Genomic DNA, 24,706 nt, shown 5'->3' with positions numbered 1-24,706 from the left:
TACTTTTTAAGAAATTAATTTATTTGAGTTCAGATATTTTTGAAATATAAAAATTGGTTGTATTTTTTAAAGCTCTTATGATTCTTGTAGACACTCTGTGGTTACACATTCGATTGTGCTTATTAAAAATGGTCATCTATGTTTTGCACTTTGGCTCTGTGAAAAATAAAGTTTCTCTGGGAAGGTGACGCTTGGTCTCCTGATTACAGGGGGGAGTTGCTTATCCGGCACAGGGAAGGAAAGCCATCTCTCCTCAGCCGGTGCTTACACCTGATGGGCCCTGGTACCCTCCGGGGGTGGGGGGCGAACGAGACCGTTTCCACGACACCCTGAGTACCACGGGGAAACTCCCACCATACTGGTTGTCCGGACCTGGCTTCAGGATTCGCCTTCTCATTTGTAACGGTCATCAATCGGTGCTGCAGCAGCCCGCCGCGTAACAAGACATTAAGAAGAGGAAGCTTTTAGGAGCTCCGAACTGGGGTGTTTCTGTACTACAGAGTCTGGAGGAAGCCCGGGAACTCAGAGAAGGGCGAGTGCAACTACTGGGGTCTTTCCGCTCGTCTGCCCCGGACCCAGGCTAAATAATTGCCATTTTCCAGAAGAACTGAGAGAAAGGATCAAATTTAAACTCCTTAATAACCTGTCCCAGAATTACTAACAGTGGGTCTTAAACGAATTTTGATTTCTGGAGATAATGTGAGGAAAGTCCAAAAGAAACCCCCTCAGAGGGCACGAAGTTGACCCAGCCTGGTCCCGCGTGGCGCAGCTCTCCTGTCTCCCCACGAGGGCACCAGGTCCTCGAGCAAGCGGTCCCTGTGCAGTCCCGACACTCGGGTGCCGGGCAGGTGCCCATGGGCAGGTGGGGGCTGGCAGCTCCTCTAAAAGGCAGGCAGGCCAGGCAGAGGGAAGAGAGACGCGAAGCTCTCCACTTCCTCCCTGAGAGCCCTGATGGCCCTTTGGTGCTTCTCATCCCCAGCCAGTTTCTCCTTGAACTCCTTCAGGGTGGCTCTGGCACCAACGTCGTCCTGAATCTGCAGAGTCAGTTCTATCCCTGCGCCCGCAAGAGACAGAACGGATCCCTTGTGGGCTCACAGTGCCAGTGCGGCAGCCCCACTGGGCCCGGGAGACACTCCCGAGGCCCGGGGGCGTGACAGCCTTAGGTGTTCACGTCACCCTCGGAAAGGATTCTCGTGTGCCCCCTTCCTTGGGCAGGACAAGTTACAAGCCTCTCAGACTAGATGGGCTGCTAAAGTGATCTTTGCTGTCTCGTCCCCAGCGCTCAGCCCTGCTCAGCCACAATCAGAAACTACACACACACACACACACACACACACACACACACACACACACACACAGAGTCTAAAGTGGCAAACCTCCAACCCTTTCTCCTTACCTCTGTGAATAAACTGGGCCACTTTTTGGAACTCTTTTTCCAAAAATCCGCGGGATGTCAGTGCCGGAGTCCCCAGACGCAGTCCGCTGGGCCGCAGTGCGCTTTTGTCACCTTCAAGACAAACGGGCTCTGTCCTTTGGCTGCACCCAACTCCCCACTGACCCCTGTGCATTTAAGAAGACAGCTGGCCAAAAAACTGGCCTGTGGGTGTCCACTGTATCTCGGAAGCAGAGCGCTGCTGATTTAAATGCCAGAGGTGGCACAAAGGCACAGGAGACGGCCGCACGTTGTGGCCACTGTGATGAAACAGCAAGGAGGTTGCCTTTGGTGGCATGACCTCCCAAAAGGGAGGCTAGCATCCTTGTGAGTCAGGGATGCATCACCCACATTCTTTTTACAACCCCCTGAGAAACCCAGCCTGTTCCAGAGGCCCCTGCTTCCCTTCTCCAAATGCCTGTGGCCCCTCCAAGCAGTCCACCTCAGTCCCTCCCTCTCTGTGCCTGGCAGGGTTAGAGCTGCATCAGAAGGAGCAGGCCAGAAGAGAGCCAGGATTTTGCCCCATGCCATACGGTGTATGTGCCCCTTGAAAATCCCTTGATGTCTGTCCCCAGAGCCAAACTATCATCAGCTACAACTCTGGCCAAAAGAAATCTAAGACGGGAGCGGTACAGAAGAGAAGACCAGCAAAGATTCTTACCTGGACAGGTGTTCTTGTTGCAGGCTATAGAGCAGGCTTCTAGTACCTTCTCGGCCCTGCCACCATCCGTGCCTTTGGAACGGAGATCCACGAGGATCAAATGGTTGTCAGAACCACCTGGAAACCAAGTTGGACATGTAGGAATGTGGAAAGCTGACTCCCAGGTGAAGGAATCTCTCTTCCTAAGAAATGAGGGTAGGGATCAAGGAGGCTAAAGCAGATGTGATGAGGAAGGTAAGCACCCCCACCACGTGTCCTGAGAGACTTTAGTCCCATGCTAAACAAAAGATGCCCCAGGACCTAAGAGGTGATAGTTTACAAAGGGTACCTGGTGACTGGGAGCAGGTCCTTGAGCCCGAGGGGAACCAACGGTAGCTTTCCCAGCTTAGGCTGCCCAGCGCCCTGACCCAACACATGAGGATATTGAGGCCACTAGAACTTTCTGGAACTGGACCAAGGCCACCAGGGGTCTTCCAAGCACCTGGATCTTTCCACTTTGAAATCTCATTAATCCCGGGCCCTTCACTTGGACAACAGCAATGACTTCAAGGTGCGGGACCCCACAGTCCAGAGATTAAGCCACGCCCCCACGCTTGCTGTGGCTTTAGGCAGCTCGACATCTGGGAACCTCAGACGCCCATTTGCAAAATAAGAGCGATAATTCACGAGGCTGTCGCGAAGTTTAGATAAGGTGCCACGTATAGCACTTTGCCCATACCAGGCACAAAGCAGGTTACCACGAACGCTGGCTCCTGGGCTTATGGTCGCCACTATCTGCTTCGGCCATCTACACTGTGTCCTCAGAGGAGAGTGAACTGGGGGTGAGGACAGGCCTGGGAGCTCAGGAAAGTGGAGACCTCTCCCGAGATTGACGTGAGACTTTGGGCCTCGCTGGGCTGAGGGGCTGCTGCCTGCTGTCTGCAGCCACAGGGACATTGGTCTAACTCCTCGTAGTGCCAAGTGTGGGTCCCACGCCAGCTGGATGGAAATGCAGGATACAAACACCCCCAACCAACCTAGACCTGCCGAGTCACAACCTGTATCTTTTAAAAATTTTTTAACGTTTATTCATTTTTGAGAGAGAGGGAGCAGGGGAGGAGCAGAGACACACACACACACACACACACACACACACACACACACACACACACACACACCCGAAGCAGGCTCCAGGCTCTGAGAGGTCAGCACAGAGCCCGACATGGGGCTCGAACCCACGAACCAGGAGATCATGACCTGAGCCGAAGTCGGACGCTTAACCGACTGAGCCGCCCAGGCGCCCCTTCACAACCTGCATGTTAACAGGGTGCCTGCGGTATTGGTGTGCACATCCATGTCTGACAGAGTGACCTAAGGGACCCTGAAGGTCGCAGCCCACACTGAGATTTCTAGGGCTTTCTAACTAAAAGAGGCAGAGGATGAAGGACAAAGAAAGGGAAGAGGAAGTGAAGCGAAACGGAAAACGGGTGCTCCCGAGACCTGCTGAGGAGACAGCGTCTGTCCCAGCTCTGCTGCTCATGACTAGTCTGATGGGGAGCCCACTCCCCAGGCCGGGGCCTGAAATCCCCGTAAAGGGCCGCGGGCAGGGAGTAGGCACCCGAGTCAGTGGCCTACCAGGACCCGCTTCCCTAGACCACCCCACTGGCAGCATCCACAGCGGCCTTGTGAGCAGAAGTCTGCCAGAAAAATGCCGTCCTAGCCATGAAACGCGCAGGGACAGAAGCGACCGCACCTCCCCGAGCGGGCCCTCACCCGGAAGGTCCATCTCACGGGGACCTTACTCAGCACCACCAGCTTTTGTATTCAAGCAGACATGGATAGAATGCTGCCATGAACTCCTACCGGGAAGGCCTGTTGTACCCGGGCCCTCGGGGGTGAGTGGAGACACCCCCGTGGGACGGCGTGGGGCATCGCCGGGGAGACTGCTCTGGGAGCCTGCTGTGTTCCAAGCTGTGACTGTGCCTTCCACCCGCCGTGTGACCACTGGAACCGAACGTTTCTCGGTCGAGCCTCAGGTGGGCCTTCCACAAAGCTCTCCTGAGGACCCGTCGCGTCATATGCCAGCGACAGATGATGCACAGCCGTGGCTGCAGCGCCCAGGCCTAGGTGCGAGGTTTAAAGTGCCACCCCTAGGAGCAGGGGCACCCCCGTCCCGGGGTCGGTGGGGGGGCCGTCCAGCACTTTCTGTTGGTACCTGTTACCACTTTGTAGCCCAGCTCCATCAAGGTCTCAGCCAGAGCCCTGCAGTTGGCCACCACCTGGCGCTGGTACACCCGGAATTCCGGAGTCATGGCTTGTTTCAGGGCCACGGCGACCCCTGGCGGGAAGAAAGAAGGGGTCAGGAAGGCAGGAGGGGACCAAGAGACCGACCAGGAGTCCAAGAACACCGCTTGCTTCCACTCAGGCCTCCTTGCCGTTCAATATCACCAAAGAGGGGGTTCATAGTCCCCCTCCACCAGATGATACATAGTTTTTTAATGCTACAATTAACCGGCTGAACCCACAGGCCTCTCCTCTTTGAGGAGGTGCTTTTGAGGTAGCCTTTCTCCAGGCCTGGGAGTCTTGTGCTAGTAAGATCACCACAGGAAAGCAGTTCTTAAGCAAGATGGGTTTTACGGTCCTTTGCGAACATGAAAACTCAGCTGCCCCAAAAAGCTTTTGCTCTGATGCCAGATCACGCAGATCCGAAAAGATCAGAGGCCCGGTGAGAGGTGCAGGCCTGTTTGCCTGCACGTCCAGACTCCTCCGGCACCTTGGTCAATCCCAAGGGCTGTTCAAGGGGGCACAGAAGGTGAAGGAGAAGGCAAAAGACGTGTGCCTGAGCGCTGGTGCAGAAGCCTCTAATCGGTGTTGGTGGAAACGACAGGAAGGGGCCTGGAGCGCCTGCAGGGTGGGTCACCCCATCACCCAAGAGTTGAAGAGACCACGGACGTGGAGTTTGTAGGTGTAAAGGGAGAAGGGAAGACACCAGTGGAGACCCACCCCCTCCCTGCTCCCAGGGGCCTAAAATTCACCACTCCTTGCTTCCCCCACTCCCCTCCTTTGAAACACCAGTGATGTTCGGGATGGAGACCGTACGCCTTCGTCCTGGGCTCCTCTGCCAAACTGCTTGGTTCCAAAGACGACACTGGAATAACTCTGATCATCACACATTTCTTGAGCTGTCTGTACAGGAACGGAATGGCTCGATGACAGCCTGCTGGGTGACCGTGCCATCGGACCCAGGCGTTTCCCACGCGGCCTCAAGGCCAGCAGTGCAAGGGTCAGGATGTCAGCGGACAGGCAACGTGCCCTTGCCGGGTTTGGGTGCTAATCGCCCACTCCTTTTGCCGTGCCTTCTTGTTGCTAAATCCCCTCCCCGTTGTTTTGTTTTTTAATTTTTTTTAACGTTTATTTATTTTTGAGACAGAGAGAGACAGAGCATGAACAGGGGAGGGGCAGAGAGAGAGAGGGAGAGGGAGACACAGAATCTGAAACAGGCTCCAGGCTCCGAGCTGTCTGCACAGAGCCTGACGCAGGGCTCGAACTCACGGACTGCGAGATCGTGACCTGAGCCGAAGTCGGACGCCCAACCGACCGAGCCACCCAGGGGCCCCTCCCCGTTATTTCTTAAAGCGGGCCACACCCACTGTACAGAAGCTCACCCAACACGGTTCTGCCTACGGGTGGCCGTACGTGTGGAGTGGTCATCGCTCGCTCCCCTTGTCCCTGACACCCGTCGCCAGTTTCCCTTTTCTCGCTTGTTAGCGTCTCCTGGACAGAGATGTTCTAGTTTCTCCCCGATGTGCAAGTCCTGGTACACACTCTTGGTGGACAGGTGAGGTGGGAACTAGGGGCCACGGATGAGCAAAGTTAGGAGGACCCCTAGCTTGCGTGGGGCTGTCATGGATGAGGGTGCAGCCCCAGGTGCCATCCAAGGGCTCCGGGTGGGGTTTGGTGGCATTTTACCAGCAATGGCGTGGTTGTGGGGACCTCCCTGCAGGCCCGGGAACACGGCAGAGTTAATGAGCGACTCCAGGTTGTACAGCGTCTCTTTGCCGGTCTTGGGATCCACGCTGCGCACTCCTGGATGAAGAAAAACAACAGAATGGGAACGTGAGACGGGCTGTCCCCTCTGTCTTCTCCCTTCCCGGACTCAAACCCAGAGTGCGCTAAGCACAAGCCTGGCCTCTAGTGCCGGATGGTACAGAGCAGAGGGGCCCCTTGCTTCCGGAGCGGGGGCAGACCACCCTCTGAAATCAAATCAAATACATGAAATCAAAGGACAGAAATTTCCCTCCACAAAGGGGCGCCAGGCTGGCTCAGCCAGTACAGCATACGGCTCTTGATCTAAGGGTCCTGAGTGCAAGCCCCATGTTGGGCGTGGAGCTTGCTTAATTTAAAAAAAAAAAAAAAAAAAAAAAGAACTGTTAAGGATCGAACTCCCATCATTCCTCTGGCATCTGGGTGACTCAGTCAGTTAAGTGTCTGACTTAGCTCAGGTCATGATCTCACAGCTCATGAGTTCTAGCCCCGCGACTGTCTCTGTGCTGACAGCTCAGAGCCTGGAGCCTGCTTCTGAGTCTGTGTCTCCCTCTTTCTCTGCCCCTCCCTGGCTCGTGCTCTGTGTCTCAGTCTCTCAAAAATAAACATTAAAGGGGCGCCTGGGTGGCGCAGTCAGTTAAGCGTCCGACTTCAGCCAGGTCACGATCTCGCGGTCCGTGAGTTCGAGCCCCGCGTCAGGCTCTGGGCTGATGGCTCAGAGCCTGGAGCCTGTTTCTGCTTCTGTATCTCCCTCTCTCTCTGCCCCTCCCCCGTTCATGCTCTGTCTCTCTCTGTCCCAAAAAAAAAAAAAAAAAAAAAAAAACGTTGAAAAAAAAAGAAAAAAAAATAAACATTAAAAAAAATACAATTAAAAAAAAAAAAGGAAATTTCCCCACACTGAGATCGTAATGAAGACTGTGGCTTGGGCGTATTTCCTCAAGTGTCCAAGAGAGCAGTCTTCCGAGACGACTATGTTGAAGGACAGAAGACTCGTTTATATAATGATATATATTATATGATAATGGCTCTAATAAGGAATAGGATTCCTTTCTGAAACAAAATTAATCATCAGTTGTAGGAACTACTGTCTCTACAGAGCTGCTTGTGAGCCACGAACCGTGCGAGGCACTTTACATTAAGGTTAATTCATGTGCTCCTCCCAAAGGTAGTCTGAAGGGACGGGTGCTATTATTAGGATCCCCTCTCTGGAGGTGAGGAAACGAGGCACAGAGAGGCTGCACAAGCAGCCCGGGATCACAGAGGGCGTCCGTGGCAGATTCAGGAGTTGCTCAAGGTGCAGCAAATCACATCAGTGCTCAGTGGAAAGAAAGGAACAGTTTCTAGGCAGGTGGGATTGGCCACCTGCCTTGAACCGTGGGTACAACCGAAGAAGGTCCTGAGACAGCAGGACCTGAGAACGCTAGCGGGCATATGGGTGTGTCCAGTCCCGGCCAGGGGGCTAGGCAAGGAGGCCGCAGGGGAGAAAGACCCAGTCACCCAGGGGGTGGTTTCTCTGCAGGTGCGTGGGGATCCGGTCTCATCATGGGCCAGATGATCTGATCACAGATCTGGTTTTCCCAAGCGCGGGGAATCCCCAAATAAAAGGAGTGCTTACATGTGGGTTGGAGGCAGTCAACAGAAATTCCTCACTAAAAGGACTAAAGTGGTAACTATGGTTTATACATCAGTGTCTTGCGCTTTGATTACTGTGAGTCCTTCTCTGGGATAGGCGTCCTGGACCACAGCGAGGTCACCAGAATGACGCTGCACCACGAGGCCTTCTGGTAGCCCCTGGCCAGCCTCGCACGTCTTGTTTTTGCTACAGTGCCTGCCCCTTGTGGGCAAGACTAGTCGACCCACGGCACAATACCTTTCCTCCTTTTCCAGGACCCAGATGCCCAAGGAACAAAGTAAGAGCCGTGCTCAGGGCTTCTTTCCAGATCTCTTCTGCAGACTGATCGCCCCCTCCTTAAGTAGTTTTTTTTGTTTGTTTGTTTAAGTTGATTTATTTTGAGAGAGAGAGAGGTGGGGAGGGACAGGAAGAGAAAGGGGGAGAGAGAGAATCCCAAGCAGGCTCTATGCAGTTAGCGCAGAGCCCAACGTGGGGCTCGATCTCACGAACTGTGGGATCGTGACCCAAGCTGGAACCAAGAGTCAGACGCTTGACCGACTGAGCCACCCAGGCGCCCCCTAACTAGCTCTTTAAGGGACCCTTCAAGGGACCCTGGGTTTTCCTAGCTTCCCGAATCGAGCGTGCACCCCAGAGGAGAAAGGCCAACGCCAGCAGCCCGCCAGTACCCCACGCCCTGGAGCACACCTCTCCTGTAGAAGATCATGCCGGCGCGGCAGCCTCGCAGGGTTTTGTGGGTGGTGGTGGACACCACGTGGCAGTGCTCAAAGGGGGAAGGCACCACGCCGGCAGCCACCAGCCCGCTGATGTGCGCCATGTCAGCCATGAGATAGGCCCCGTTGTCGTCTGCGATCCTCCTCAGTCGAGCGTAATCCAGGTTTCGGGAGTAGCAGCTGGTCCCTGAGACGGCAAAGGTGACAAAGTCGAGTCAGAGATACCCACGGCCAGCTGAGAGTCTCCCGGAGCGCAAGCCTGCACGCGGGCCTCGCGATGGGCATATTTGAAAGCTTAGAGATTTCTCCCTCCAAAACCCCCGAGAACAGAAATGAAAAACACCCTCAAAAAACATCCTTGTGGGGGTGTCTGGGTGGCCAAGTCGGTTAAGAATCCGACTCCAGCCCAGGTCATGATCTCACGGTCTGTGGGTTCGAGCCCCGCGTCCGTCTAGGTGCTGACAGCTCCAGAGCCTGGAGCCTGTTTCAGATTCTGTGTCTCCCTCTCTGTCTGCCCCTCCCCTGCTCACGCTCTGTCTCTGTCTCAAAAATAAATAAACATTAACAAAAAAATTAAAAACAAAAAAACATCCTTATGTGCCGAAGGCAACCACTCTGACCTGCCTCTTCAGGCCACGTGCCTCTTCACGGTGGTTGGGATGGCCCCTAACTATTATTATTTCCTCCATCAGTTAGTCAAGCATTTACATTTCTAAAGTTTTTATTTAAGTAATCTCTACAACCCAACACGGGGCTCGAACTCACGACCCTGAGATCTTGAGCCACGTACTCTAACTGAGCTAGCCAAGTGCTCCAGGAGTTAACATTTCTGGATGCTTCTCTGACAACAGCCTCAGATCTTTTGCCACCTAGTACTAAAGGTGCCAAAACAGATATTTGTCCCGAAAGAAGAGAATATACTTAGACCCAAGAAGCCCGGCTATTCGAGGCAGAGGCAGCGAGCTGGGGAACATCACATCTTCATTTTGTAATAGGCAAGGGGGCTGCTACAAATACGGTGCCTTTACCCCCCAGCTCATCACCTGCAATAATCAGCTTCGGGTGGAAGAGGCGGGCATTTTCCTCCAGTTGGTCATAGTTGATGTAGCCAGTGTCTGGGTTCACCTGTGGAATGTCATGGAGACAGCAGGCTCGGGCTGCGTCCACCACACCGTGCCTGTCCTCCCACCGGGACTCGTGCCAACCATCAAGGGTAAGATGACTTGCCCTTGCCACCTGCCCAAAGCCGTTCGCTCCACTCCACCATGGACACAGGAAAGACGTCCCAGAGCGTGACTTGAGGGCAAGGTGGGGTACCGGTGTATGTGGCCTGTGCACATGGTGTGGACAACCAGGTATCGCCTATGGAGGCAGGATGCCCTGAGGGGTCCCGAGAGGAAAAGTGAGCCCCTGCCTTGGGGTTCTTCCGGAAAAGAGAAGGAACCAAAACGCCACTGCAGAGTGAAACAGGAGCCACAAACATGCACCGCACAGGGCAGGTGCTAAGACACTGTTACCTTCGGGAATGAGACGAGATGCTAACACCTCTTCTAGTCCCAGGTACACAGAGGCAAGAGGAAGAAATAAGGACACAAGGATTAGGAGACGCACAAAGCTGACATTACTCACAGACACGATGACCGCCTACCTGGGAGATCCAAGCCTCTAGGGACAAGCTATTAGAATTAGTAATTGAATTTAGCAAGGTCACTGGATGTGGGGTCAAAAGCCAAAAACCAGTTCTTTTTTTTTTTTTTTAATTTTTTTTTTCCAACGTTTTTTCTTTATTTTTGGGACAGAGAGAGACAGAGCATGAACGGGGGAGGGGCAGAGAGAGAGGGAGACACAGAATCGGAAACAGGCTCCAGGCTCCGAGCCATCAGCCCAGAGCCTGACGCGGGGCTCGAACTCACGGACCGCGAGATCGTGACCTGGCTGAAGTCGGACGCTTAACCGACTGCGCCACCCAGGCGCCCCGCCAAAAACCAGTTCTATTCGTCCATATAAGCAGCAAAACATCGGAAAGGAAATTTTAATAAGAATAATATTATATTAAGGGCGCCTGGGTGGCTCAGTCGGTTAAGCCTCTGGACTCTTGATTTCAGCTCAGGTCATGACCTCAGAGTTCCTGAGATGGAGTCCCGAATCAGGCTCTACACTGACAGCGTGGATTCTACTTGGGATCCTCTCACTCCCTCTCTCTTTGCCCATCCTGCCCCCAACAAAAGCAAACATTTAAAAAATAATATTATTGGGGCGCCTGGGTGGCTCAGTCAGTTAAGCGTCCGACTTCAGCTCAGGTCATGATCTCGCAGTCTGTGAGTTCGAGCCCCGCATCAGGCTCTGTGCTGACAGCTCGGAGCCTGGAGCCTGCTTTGGATTCTGTGTTTCCTTCTCTCTGCCCCTCCCCCATTCGTGCTCTGTCTCTCAAAATTAAGTAAATGTAAAAAAAAAAATTTTTTTAAATAATATCACATTAGTTTCAAAACCCATAAAATATCTAGCAAAAGGTATACCAGACCTCCATGCAAAACGTTACTGAAAGAAATTTTAAAACACAAAAAATTACAATGATTAAGGCAACACGAGCTTGTGGAAGGGCAGTTTGACAGAACAGAAGAAGGCCAGAAACAGAAGCCCTGTGACAGGGGGTCAATCTGATCCATGACAACAGCAACATTGCAGGGAAAGAATGGTCTTCCGGTAAGTGGCACTAGGTCAGCCGGAAAAAAGAGTGTTATCTGACCCCCACCCTACGGTCCCCCACAGAAATCGATTTGAGATAAACCATGGACCCATCTGGATGTGAAACATAAAACTTTTTTTTTATATTTATTTTTGAGAGCAAGTCGGGGAGGGGCGGAGAGAGGGGGACAGAGGATCCAAAACAGGCTCTGTGCCGACAGCAGGGAGCCCGATGTGGAGCTCGAACTCAACGGATGGGATGGCGAGATCGAGACCCGAATCGAAGTCGGTTGCTCAACCGACTGAGCCACCCAGGCGCCCTGCTTGGCGACACAGTTCTTAGTAAATTCAGTGTCTTAAAGTTGTGTTACATCATTTGTGCCAAGGGGAAAGTACAAGTCAAAGGGAAAGATTTTAGGGGAGGGGGCATGGGAGCTCTCTGGGGAGGAGGTGGTAAGAGAAGCCTTGGGTTCTGCACCCCTACCCCGTGGGGGGAGAGACTCAGGGATGGCCGCCGCCCTTTCCAAAGGAAAAAAGTGCTTCCAATTGAACAGGATTACAGCAAGTTGTGTGCAGCTGAGACATCCTCTGGACAGGCGGGCTGAAGGTTTTGTTTTAATTGGAATAAACTGGTTCTGTCACCTGAACTTGGCAAAGAAACTGTTACCTTGATGAAAATCAACAGCCAACCCACAGTAAAAAAAAAAAAAAAAAAAAAAAAAAAAGGACATAATTCTAAAAAAAATTTTAAAAGAGAATTACCCCCCACCAAAGTGTGTTGCTATTCTCCCACGTTTTCCTCTTTGAACTTGCAGGATTTTTTAACAAGGTTTTTCTCTTTTTTTAAGTGTTTATTTTTGAGACAGAGACAGAGAGAGAGAGAGAGCTCACTTAAATACACATGCTAGCAGGAGGGAGGGGCAGAGAGAGAGAGAGAGAGAATCCCAAACTATCAAAACACAGCTTGATGTGGGACCAGATGCTTAACTGACTGAGCCACCCAGGCACCCTGGAACATTTTTCTCTTTTAAATTTTTTTAATTTATTCTTTTTTGAGAGAGACAGAGAGCGTAAGTGGGGGGAGGGGGAGAGAGAGAGAGGAGACACAGAGAGGGGCTCAAACTCATGAACCGCGAGACCATGACCTGAGCCAAAGTTGGACATTTAACGACTGAGCCACCCAGGTGCTCCAGGTTTTCCTCTTTTTTTTAAAAACCCTAGGGGCGCCTGGGTGGCGCAGTCGGTTAAGCGTCCGACTTCAGCCAGGTCACGATCTCGCGGTCCGTGAGTTCGAGCCCCGCGTCAGGCTCTGGGCTGATGGCTCGGAGCCTGGAGCCTGTTTCCGATTCTGTGTCTCCCTCTTTCTCTGCCCCTCCCCCGTTCATGCTCTGTCTCTCTCTGTCCCAAAAATAAATAAAAAACGTTGAAAAAAAAAAAAAAAAACCCTAATCATTCCAACTCTTCAGCTCGGGTCATGATCTCACAGTTCGTGGCTTCGTGCCGTGCATCAGACTCTGTGCTGACAATGAGGAGCCTGCTTGGGATTCTCTCTCTCCCTTTCTCTCTCTCTCTCTCTCTCTCTCCCTTTCTCTCTGCCCCTCCCACATCTGCACCCTCTTCCTTTCAAAATAAATAAATAAACTTAAAAAAAAACCCAAAACCCTAAACATTCGACAATAAAACAGCTCCAGGGAGAATTCACAGGCATTTGTAAGAAACTTCTGAGGGGCCAGAGAGGTGCAAAGGGACAGGAAGGAAGCTTAGGACGTTTGGAGAGGGGAATGGTCACAGAGGAGAGAGGAGGTGACAGAAGGCTCAAGGTGCTGTTTCCCCCTGGAGAGATGAAATGCCTGGGCCCGTGTGAGGCGGCTGCCAGAGGGTGGGAGAGAGCCCCAGGGTGAGGGAGAGAGCCCCATGGTGAGGGCAGGGCTGGGAAAGGCTGGGCAGGGAGGCAGCCTGGTGGGCAGGGGAGGGGCGTGGCAGCTGCTGCTGGAGCCCAGTCAGCTCTGTGTCCTCCTCCCTGCACAAGGCCGGTGCCCACAGCTGGCCAGGCTCCTAGGCCCCTCCTCTCTACACCCCTGCAGGCCCACCACCAGGGGAGCCTCTACCCTCCACCCACAGAGGGGGCTACAGCCTGCACGGTGTGTGTCAAAGACGCGGAGACGGGGGTGCTGAGCCCGCTAACACCCAGAAGAACCTCTTGGGTAATGGAGGACATTACGCTAAAGAGTCAGGCTGCCTAAGGCCGCGTATGAGACCAGAACACCAGCCCGGGGTTCCGCTCCGCCACCGCTCTTTCCGTAGGGAGAGAAACTGTAGAAACTGGCTTTTGAGTTCCATGCGCAAAGGCGGAGCACTGTCTTCCTCCTGTCACGTTTCAGAATCCATCTTCGAGGGGTTGTCCACTGTTGGCCAATGAGGACACCCCTGGTGCGAAACACCTCAGCTTTCCATGAAAACAAGCGGACCGTCACCTGCACCCCAAAAGCACCCGTGCGACGACTAGGACTGAGCCAAAGGCTAACACACGGCGAACAGTCAAGGGCAAGCAACAGAGACCGCGAAACGCCAAGATGAAACACTGGCTTGACTTCCATGCGTCTGACACTCAGCCGAGCATAACGAGGCACCGCGACCTTCGCTCGCCGTGGGACACGTGAACCCGCCTGGAGCGGCCTGCTGGGCAGCGGACGCCACGAGGAATTGGCTCCGGGACAGGAGGAAGAGTCACCACGTGCACAGACCACCCCACAGGCATGCGTGCTGGTTACTGCTTTCCTCATCACCGACCGTGACCCCACAAGCGTGCCATGCACCGTTTGACCAAACCATTTATAATGACAAGGGCTCCCCTGGAATACGCGCCAGTCCCACGTGGGGCACGTGGCTCGTGCAGGCTGTGGCTAGCTGACAGGTGTGTGAGGGGCGGCAGGGTGCACAGGCCCCCTGTTCCAGGATAGCCACCGTCCTGGGCTGGGGCACGGGGGGGTGCTGCCCCGGGGGTTCCGAGCAGGGCTGTCCCCGGGGGCCCTGGCTGCAGCTGGGCCTTCTCTTCAGCCGCCTCCCTGACCCGTGTCCCTGTGCTTCAGCTGCCCCCTGGATGCCTGAGGAGTCGCTGGGGCTGTGGGGGCGGGGAGGGGGGTGACAGCAAAAGGTGGGGACTTCCTTTAGCGCCTGACGAACAGACTGCCTGTTCCTACAGGTGCAGCCAAACACTGGAGGCTTTCTGAGCCAAAGGACAGCAGAGCCAATGGAGAGAGACCCCCCCTCTTACCTTATAGGGCATAGATTCAAAAAAGATGGACGTAGCAGAGATTTTCTTCTTGTCTGTCATGAACCCGTGGGTCAGGTGGCCCCCGTCGGGCAGGTCCAGGCCCATGATGCGCCCGTGGGGTTCCACCAGCGCGGTATACACGGCGAAGTTTGCCGGGGAGCCTGGAACACGAGACCAGACATGGTATGGTGACTTCTACCCAGGAGGCCCCAAGCAGGACCCCAGAGCTTGGCCACTAGGCAGGCCATCAACCAGGAGTGGACAGAACAGGCCTGGCCACCACTGTGCACCCCCGACAGCGCCACGGAGGGTCCCCTGCAGCAAACCCCCCGAGAATAAGGGACAGGTGTTCAGGAAGGGTGAGTCAGGTGGACGCCAAGGTTGAGGGAGAGAGAGAGAGATGCGCCGACCCGGGAGGGGCTTATCCTGTTTTTTACTTCGTTTGTGAGCACAGTCCTTGTTAAGACTCCTTTGGGTGAAAGGCAGCCCTGGGAGACTGGCAGGCAGGGGTCTGCCCAGGCAATTACCTGAGTAGGGCTGGACATTGACCCCCCAGCATTGGGGGTCCAGATCATAGACCTGTAGCGCTCGCTTCTGACAGAGGATCTCCAGCTCATCGATGAACTCGGTCCCGCCATAATACCTGCAGGAGAAAGCAGACTTAGGCCCCCCTCCGGCCCCCAACCTCTGTGCACAGTACAGAGGCCAAAGAAGCTTCAGGCTGGGACAGAAGAATAAAAGCAGAGAGAAGCAGTAAGAGCACGTACCCCGAGCCCCCACACCACTCATCTCCTCTCCGTGCCAAGCTGGCTGTGTGACTGAGCAAGCATCACCTCATCTAGAAGGAAATTCCTTGGGTTTTTTTTGATGTTTCTTTATTTTTGAGAGTGGGGGAGGGGCAGAGAGAGGGAGACAGAGGACCCAGAGTGGAGTCTGCACTGACAGCAGAGAGCCCAACGCGGGGCTCGAACTCACAAACTGCGAGACCATGACCTGAGCCGAAGTCGGATGCTCAGTCCAGGTGCCCCTAGAAGGAAATTCTGACGCAGGCTACATGGATGAATCTTGAGGACGTTACCCTTATGCTAAGTGAAATAAGCCAGTTACAACTGTATGCTTTCCCTTATAGAAGGTTCCAGGAGGAGTCCAAGTCCTAGCGACAGAAATGTGGAAAGGGGGTTTCTAAGGGCTGGGGGTGGGGGTGGGGGGGTGGAATATTTTTTGTTTTTGCAGTTCTAATAAAATTATACTTGTTTCATAATTACATATGAAAATTTACCACATATTTTTTTTATCTGTATATTTCATCGTAATAACTCAGTAGACCTTTTGTAACACCTCTACCTGACAGTCACAGCAACCTTAAAAATTTTTAATATGTATACTAATTTCATCACAGGAAAGGACATATAACAGAATTTAAATCTGAACCATTTTTAGGCACACAGTTTACTGGTGTTAGGTACTTCACACGGCTAGGTATATTGCCGTTCTGTGTAACAGATCTCTAGAACTTTCTCATCTTGCAAAACTGAAACTCTATACCCGACGAGCAGCAATGCCCCTCCCCGCAGCTGCTAGTAACCATCATTCCCTTTTCTCTGTGATCTTGACAACTCTGGATACCTCACGGTGGCAGCATGTAGTATCTATATTTTTATTTTTTAGACAGAGAGGGAGAGCACGCAAGCAAGTGGGGGCGGGGGGAGGGCAGAGGGGCAGAGAGAATCTCAAGCAGGCTTCACACTCAGTGCAGAGCCCGACGCAGGGCTGGATCCCACGACCCTGAGATCACGACCTGAGCTCAAATCAAGAGTTGGATACTCCACTGACTGAGCCACCCAGGTGGCCCATGTATCTGTATTTTTTTTTTTTAACGTTTATTTATTTTTGGGACAGAAAGAGAAAGAGACCATGAACACAGGAAGGTCAGAGAAAGAGGGAGACACAGAATCTGAAACAGGCTCCAGGCTCTGAGCTGTCAGCACAGAGCCCGACACGGGGCTCGAACCCGCAGACCGCGAGATCATGACCGGAGCCGAAGTCGGACACTTAACCGACTGAGCCACCCAGGTGCCCCGCATGTATCTGTATTTTTAAGACTTTCATTTAGCACAATGTCCTCCTGGTTCATCTTCTTCTTTACAGGATTTTCTGTATGTGACAGGATTTTCTTCTTCTTTAAGGCTGAAGAGGACATTTTATTATGGATATGCCACATTTTGCTTATCCATTCCTCCATCCGCCGACACTTGGGATGCTCCCCCATCTTGGCTATTGTGAATGATGCTGTGATGAACAAGTCTTGAAACAGAAAGGGGCTTTGCTGAATAATCTGGAAGGTCCCTTCCAGCCCCACATTCTCTGCTTTGTCACCAAAGAAGGGTGCGGTCTCCCCAAGCTTGAGGGACAGCAGGCCATGCTTGGGGAAGCATTGAGGACCTTCAGGAATGTCAGGGCTGCAAAGGGACTTGGCAATTAACCATCTTCCAGGGGAGCAGCCATGGATGGCGTTCAAGGTCATGGTGAGGCTCCGGCGCCCCTCCTGCCTTGCCTCAGACAGATGAGCCACATGCACACCCAGATCTGGAGTGTGCAAACCTCATCGTGCCCTTTACCACGGGCCTTGGTGCAGCCTCCTTCACCTACCCAAGTCCATCTCCTGATCTGGAGGGGGGGTGAGAGTGCGACTTTGCAGTCAGGCTGCAGGACACACAAACACGAACGTGGCCACGCTCAGCCCAATGCCTAGAACACAGCACTGCATTTCACCCTCAGTTACGAGGCAACTGCTATCTTACTAACCGCCGAGAATTTTCAATTAAACGATGGCTTGCCATCAGTCAGTTTCATCCTAGTTTCAGAGATGTGAAAATGTGAAAAAGTGAGTGCTCAGGGTTGATGAAACCCAGCAAGTACTCTGGTTAACGTCAGGGCTGTTCCCAGATGCTGTCCCCAGCTCCGCATGGAAATTCAGCTCTCGGGGCAGGGGATTCAGAAGCCTGATCTGGGCCTGGGATCTAAGCTATGTTCTTCATGTTGTTTTGTCTAATCTCCCGTTTGGTCTTTCCGCATCTAGCGGCCCCACCCTGAGTCACCTCGATGGCATAAACTCAAGTGTGGTCAAAAAGCGGTTATTGAGGGGCACCTGGGTGGCTCAGTCAGTTTAGCACCTGACTCTTGGTTTCGGCTCAGGTCATGATCTCACGGTTTGTGGTTTCGAGCCCCATGTTGGGCTCTGTGCTAACAACACAGAGCCTGCTTGGAACTCTCTGTCTCCCTCTCTCTCTCCGTCTCTCCCTTGCTCATGTGGTGAGCTCTCTCTCTCTCACACAAAATAAATAAACTTTAAAAAAACCAAACATGGGGCGCCTGGGTGGCGCAGTCGGTTAAGCGTCCGACTTCAGCCAGGTCACGATCTCGCGGTCCGTGAGTTCGAGCCCCGCGTCGGGCTCTGGGCTGATGGCTCGGAGCCTGGAGCCTGTTTCCGGTTCTGTGTCTCCCTCTCTCTCTGCCCCTCCCCCATTCATGCTCTGTCTCTCTCTGTCCAAAAAAAAAAAAAAAAAAAAAAAAAAAAAAAAAAAAAAAACGTTGAAAAAAAAAATTAAAAAAAAAATAAATAAAAATAAAATAAAATAAAAAAACCAAACATGAATATAACTTCCTGTGGTTCTCAGATCATGGCCCAGGTAAACCCAACATTCCATGCAGCGACGACAGGTTGAGTTGTCACTTCCAGGTCACTCCTGGTACAGATTTAATTACTCACAGAGCAGCAACCTTCCACAGTGCCACTCAGGGCACTGACCTTTTTTTCTAGAGGCTCGACAGTGGCCCAGCAGCTCCAGACTCCTTATGGACTGGCCTGTTATTCTAGAAAGCCCCCACAGGGACCGGTAAAGGACCCTGAGTATAGCTAGCTATTCTAAGAATGTCAGCACTAGAACATGCTGGGAATCGCAAACGAGTTACGACAGGACCAGCACGGAATAGAAATCCCCACAGTTGAGTGCTTTGCTGTTTTCTGACATGTCCACATTGTTTGGACTCTGTTCGGACCCAGGAGCCCACGTCACTGTGTCAGAAGCAGGCCTTCGGCGACAGTCACATACCTCTGCCCTGGGTACCCTTCAGAGTACTTGTTATTTAAGCAAGAGCCCAGAGCCTCCAGAACTGCTCGGCTGGCGAAATTCTCTGAGGCGATCAGCTCCAGCCCAACCCTCTGCCGGTTACTCTCCTTCTTGATGATGTCGTAAACCTGAGGAGATCAGGACAGACAGTGAAAGTCTGGACGTTTCAGGTTAGCATTTTGCTCTGATCAAAGCAATAGCCTATTAAAGTGAAGACGCACCATTAAAGATTCGCATTTTACCCCCGAAAGCGGACCATAAACCCTAACAACTCGACTAGGAGACTCCCAAAGAACTTAAAGAATAGAGAGATCTTCCTCAGATTGTAGCGTTCAGGAAGGAATTACTAGAAGACAATGGATCAAGGGAAACAAAATTGAGAGAAAATGATCTTTAAAATAAGTATCCCGGAGCACCTGGGGGGCTCAGTTGGTTAAGTGGCTGACTCTGGCTCAGGTCTTGATCTCGTGGTTCATGAGTTCAAGCCCCGACTCGGGCTCTGCACCAAGAGTGTGGAGCCCACTTGAGATTCTCTCTCTCTCCTTCTATCTCTCTGCCCCTCCCCCAGCTGTGCACGTGTGCTCTCTCTCTCTTTCTCAAAATACATAAATAAAACTTAAGAAAAATAAGTCTCCCACCTTAAAAATCAATAAATAAAAAAAGTACCCCACCGATTTTTAATTTTACACTATCTCATTATTTTTATCCCTATGTTTCACCAAGTTTCTCCCTCCCTGAACTATATTCCTTGCTCTCCTTCCTTAAAATAAAAGTTGCAAAAAAAAAAAAATAAATAAATAAATAAAATAAAATAAAATAAAAGTTGCTTTGGTAAACCCACATGGACAGAAAGGAGACCACTGGTGGCCGAGGGTTGGGGAGTTTGGGGGGAGGGGGGCACGGGGGTGACTGCTCATGGGGTCGAGGTTTCTCTTTGGGGGGATAAAAGTGGTCTAAAATTGGCTGTGAACGTACTAAAAATCACTGACGTGTGTGCTTTCACTGGGTGACTTGTATGGGAAGTGAATGATCTCTTGAGTATAAAGCTGTTAAAAAAACACATACACAAACGATGCTTCTCAGTGTCTACATATACTCCTCTGGCCTGGAAGGAAAGGGCCAAATCTCAATGACCCCTCCCCAGGCCCCTTTCCTCCAGGGCAGCCAGCACAGTGCTCTGCACTCTGCAGAAACTCAGAAATCTCCATATTTACCCACAGGGGAGGACTCTTAGCCACTTTCTCAGCCACTGCCTCTAAATCTGGCATTCTTCTACTAACAGCAAAGCTGTCCCCGAATAAGGTTTCTTTAGGGGTAGAGCTGGAGAATTAAACAAGAGCCTCTGCTTATTTGTTTAAACAAGTTTAAAGGTTTATTTATTTAAGTAATCTCTACCCTCAACATGGGGCTCGAACTCATGACCCCGAGATCAAGAGTCGCATGCTCTTCCTGCTGAGCCAGCCCGGTGCCCACCTCCGCTTTCAGAGCATCAGTGAAGACATCTCACCTCGGTGTCGCAGTCTTTGAGGGGCTGTGCCAACATCTTCTCATGCGAGGACCACAGGTCGGCATCCTTGTGAGCCCCGTTGACTTGAGTTGTCATTGCACCGGTTCAAGGTTGCCTAAAAATGGAAACGCTGCCGGCATTAAACTCAGTCAAAGCTCACGGCAACCTGTGGGTTCTCCCAAGTTGCCAACGTCCTGACATCTCTATGGCCTTTCCCTCAGAACTGCTTGGCAAACACGAAGACGAAGACATCCTATTGCAAAACCACTGTGTGGTTCCTTTCTGAACTGTGGACATCAGCTTCTTAGCCTGTGAGCAGAGAGAACTCCCCGCCCTCCCGATGAGGCCTGATCCAGCCTAGAGAGAGCCCAGGACCCTCTTCAAAACTAAACCTTTCCTGGTTACAGGGTATCTCCCCACCTAAACTAGGTGCCTTGAAGGCAAGAACTGTTAACCTTTTTTTTTTTTTTTAATTCCCCACCCAGAACTCAGCACAGCCATACATGAAGGAAGATTTGCCAAATGCCTGAACAAACAAATGAATTGCTGACTTTGGTGTTTTTCTTCCCATTTTTCAAGTAATGAAAATGAGGCTTAGAAAAGGATTTCAGCCCAGGGCTACATAGCAGGTTGGCCATGAAGGACGGACTCAAAACCCCCAAACATACATTCTAAGTACCCCACAGAGTTCCTACAGGAGCTATGAGTTGAGGCACATGCTTGCTTAAATATAAACCCTCCAGTAAAAACTACAGGTCATAGTTGCACGTCTGAAAAATCAGCAGAAAAATGGCATCCCATTAAAATATAGATGACCAGGGGGCACCTGGGTGGCTCAGTCAGTTAAGCGTCTGACTTTTGCTTTCAGCTAAGGTCATGATCTCACGATTTGTGAGTTCGAGTCCCACAATGGGTTCTGTGCTGACAGTGCGGAGACTGCTTGGGATTCTCTCTCCTTCTCTCTCTACCCTTCCCTCACTTATACTCTCTCTCTCTGAAAGATAAATAAATAGGGGCGCCTGGGTGGCTCAGTCGGTTAAGTGTCTGACCTCAACTCAGGTCATGATCTCGCAGTTCCTAGGTTCAAGCCCGGCGTCGGCTCGGTGCTGACAGCTCAGAGCCTGGGACCTGCTTTGGATTCTGTGTCTCCCTATCTCTCTCTCCCCCACCGACTCACACTCAGTCTCTCTCAAAAACAAATAAACATTAAAAAAAAGTTTAAAAAAATAAACTTAAAAAAAAATATATATATATATATGAATGACTGGAAAATGCAAGTTTCTTAACCTATGTTTCTGCAAAGAACGAGAATTTGTGAGCAGTAGGATATCCTCCGGTATTAAAGTGTAAATATTCACAGGAACTAAGCTCCCTTAATCAATAGTTGGCGGCTTTTCAGCACTTTGCCATTCATTTGGTAAGTTTTGATTTCAGTTCATTCATTTGCCAAGTATTTCTCGAGGACCTTCCCTGTGGCAACCACAGCGTTGGTACTGGGCCGGCCTCCGTGGGGCTCCCCTTGTGGGGAAGCCCAGCAGCGGACAAGACGGGTGCAGCTGGATAAAACAAGGAAAATGGCACGGAGGACAAGGCTGACCGCTGGGTCAGGGACCTATTGGTGAAGATAAATCTAGAGGACGTCTAGATGGGGAAAGCCAGTCAGGAGGAGAGAGCCCGTTTCCTGAGAGTACTGTGAAATAATAAGAAATAGATGGGGCGCCTGGGTGGCGCAGTCGGTTAAGCGTCCGACTTCAGCCAGGTCACGATCTTGCGGTCCGTGAGTTCGAGCCCCGCGTCGGGCTCTGGGCCGATGGCTCAGAGCCTGGAGCCTGTTTCCGATTCTGTGTCTCCCTCTCTCTCTGCCCCTCCCCCGTTCATGCTCTGTCTCTCTCTGTCCCAAAAATAAATTAAAAACGTTGAAAAAAAAAAAAAAGAAATAGATAATTAATCTCTGCTCCTAAAACCCTTGTGATGGGGGGGGGGGGGCGGTGGATGAGTGCCTTTGTCCTACTTAGGTGACTCTGGGTGGGCTCCTGACAGGTCACCAGAAAGACCAAGCCATGAGCAGAAGCTTGGAATTTTCCATCCCACTCCCCATTCTCCAGAGAGGGGAGAGTTGCTAGAAAGTGAGCTAGTAATTGATCAGGCAGAGGTGAGGAAGCCTCTGTGAAAATTCCAAAAGTATGGGGCCCAAGGAGCTTCCACGCTGCTGAACACACCCACGTACCCCGAGGATGGTGCACCCCCAGCTCTAGGGGGACAGAAGTTCTTGCACTTGGGACCTTCCTAGACCTTACCCTAAGTATCTCTTCATCTGGCTGTTTATCTGTTTCCTGCCCTTATGGTATTTTTTATTATAGAATGAACTGGTAAAGGTAAGCAAATGTTTCCGAGTTCTGTGAGCTTAGGAAATGACTAAATCCAAGGAGGGTGGTTCACAGGAACCTCCAATGTGTAGCCAGGTCATACAGAAGTTGTGGGTAACCTGGAGACCTTCTACATCTGTGATTGGGGGGGCAGTCTTCTGGGACTGAGCCCTTAACCTGTGGGGTCTGCACTAACTCCAATTAGCATCAGAACTGAATTGAACTGTAGGACCCCCCCCCCCCCCAACCAGTGTCACAGAATTGCTGATGTGTGGAAAACCCATGCATCTGGTGTCAGGAGGGTGGTAGCAGGGGGAGAGGGAAGGGGGCATGTAGCAGAAGAGTGTAGTTTTCCTATGCAAGCTCACACACGCTCTCATTTGCTAGACAAACATTCCCGCTAAATAAAACAGGAGTCCCAAATCACAGGGATCGTCCCTAACCTCCAGTAGAGCCAGCAAGAAGAAACTACCAGTAATTGTTAACCAGGAAATTCCTAACTGGGCTTTCAAATCAGTCATTATTTTAACCCAAGCACGAGGGGATTAGAAAAAAGGCACGTGAAGGGATGGTTTGGGCACCAGTGTCCTGGGAGGGCTTCTCCGTGCTGATCCCCGCACTCAACCACGGCCAGCAACCCAAGACCCTCTGCATCAGGTCAACACACATGCCCTTGGCAGGTGGTAAACCCACCAAAAACAGCACAAGAGTCAAAATAGGCCCTCTGGTCCTAGAATCTGGAAGAGAAAAGCTTCTTTTACATATTGACTACTCAAGGTTAAAAAGGACTTGAAGGTGGCAGGCAAGCAACACAGAGAAACTATTGCTCAACCGCCAAATAACTAAAGTCCATTTGGGGCCCCCCTCCTCCGAGGCAGGTCAGATCTACAATCATTCTGGGAAAGGAGTTCAGGTCCATTGTGCTCAGGACAAAGAACAAAAAGTCCCATCCGCATCACTGCTCTCACTGGCTTCCCTTCAGCAGACCACCTGCAGCCCCGTGCCCTCACTTCAAATCTTTTCCTTACCGGAAGATGCTAATTCCAAGTCAGTTACCTCTGTAGATGGGGGGGGGGGGGGGGGGCCGCGGTGGGGCTGCACGTGTGGCCCTGCCCTCCAGCTGTCCCTGCCCACCCACCTGTACCCTATACCACTCAGGATCAAGCCATCCCCCACTTGGGGTACTTAATCCACACCCTTCTTAAACCCATACTCTTGAGTCCAAACTAAGCCTTTTTCTTTTAACCATGAAGAAGTTTGAATGCTTTATTCAAACAGAGAGATCAAGATTCTTTGTTTTGTTTCAATTAAATCAATTACACCTACTATAGATCTCATCTGTGGTATCTTTGCACTTGATCTTAGCCAAAAGGCCGAGAAGCGATCATCTGTGGTATCTTTGAAGTCAATTAGACCTACTATATCCTGGGGCAATCTGAATTACAGTAAGGAAGACAAAGATCTTGAATGTAAATAGCTAATTTATGTGTCAACTTGACCGGGGAGGACCAGATAGTTGATAAAACAAGAAAGAGATCCCTCTTTTAAGATGCAGAGGGAAGGTCATCCTTTTTAAGCTAGTATTATATTTAGAAAAGACACATATTTTAGAAAAGAGCATATTTTCTTGAGGTTTGGAGGTTGGCTGAAAAATAATATACCTTGAACTTTTTCCTCATTTTTTTAACTGATAAAATATACATAAGATTTACCATTTTAACCATTTTTTAATTAAAATAATTTTTATTTAAAAATTTTTTAACGTTTATTTATTTTTGAGACAGAGGGAGACAGAGCATGAACGGGGGAGGGTCAGAGAGAGGGAGGCACAGAATCCAAAACAGGCTCCAGGCTCTGAGCTGTCAGCACAGAGCCCGACGCGGGGCTCGAACTCACGGACGGCGAGATCATGACCTGAGCCGAAGACGGCTGCTTAACCGACTGAGCCACCCAGGCGCCCCTGGTATTTGTCTTTCTATGCCATTTTAACCATTTTTTAAAATGTTTATTGGGGTGCCTGGGTGACTCAGTCGGTTAAGCTACCGACTTGGGCTCAGGTCATGATCTCACTGCTCGTGAATTCGAGCCCCCCGTTGGGCTCCGTGCTGACAGCTCAGAGCCCGGAGCAGGATTCTGTGTCTCCCTCTCTCTCTGCCCCACCTTCTCCCCACCCTGCCCCCATGCTTTCTCTCTAAAAATATATTTTTTAATGTTTATGTATTTTTGAGAGAGAGAAACTGCGAGTCGGGGAGGGTCAGAGAGAGAGGGAGACACAGAATCTGGAG

At 51.4% G+C, this 24,706-nt stretch overlaps 1 protein-coding gene across 1 annotated transcript in view; it reads right to left on the bottom strand.

Annotated features, from left to right (window-relative positions):
- SHMT1 (serine hydroxymethyltransferase 1) overlaps positions 1–24,706 on the bottom strand; it is a 28,180-nt gene continuing 3,474 nt past the window's right edge. Inside the window, exons 2-12 of the mRNA XM_058703769.1 lie at positions 20,056–20,170; positions 18,531–18,676; positions 14,946–15,061; positions 14,419–14,579; positions 9,503–9,584; positions 8,434–8,646; positions 6,042–6,158; positions 4,288–4,410; positions 2,094–2,210; positions 1,397–1,507; positions 1–1,054 (exon numbers count right to left, since the gene is read on the bottom strand). Of these exons, the coding sequence (XP_058559752.1) occupies positions 882–1,054; positions 1,397–1,507; positions 2,094–2,210; positions 4,288–4,410; positions 6,042–6,158; positions 8,434–8,646; positions 9,503–9,584; positions 14,419–14,579; positions 14,946–15,061; positions 18,531–18,676; positions 20,056–20,151 (1,455 nt within the window). The 5' untranslated portion in view covers positions 20,152–20,170 and the 3' untranslated portion in view covers positions 1–881. The remainder of the gene's footprint in view (positions 1,055–1,396; positions 1,508–2,093; positions 2,211–4,287; positions 4,411–6,041; positions 6,159–8,433; positions 8,647–9,502; positions 9,585–14,418; positions 14,580–14,945; positions 15,062–18,530; positions 18,677–20,055; positions 20,171–24,706) is intronic.

The sequence above is a fragment of the Neofelis nebulosa genome, chromosome 16, assembly GCF_028018385.1.
Source record: "Neofelis nebulosa isolate mNeoNeb1 chromosome 16, mNeoNeb1.pri, whole genome shotgun sequence".
NCBI lineage: Eukaryota > Metazoa > Chordata > Mammalia > Carnivora > Felidae > Neofelis > Neofelis nebulosa.
This window is presented reverse-complemented; position numbering and strand designations above follow the sequence as displayed.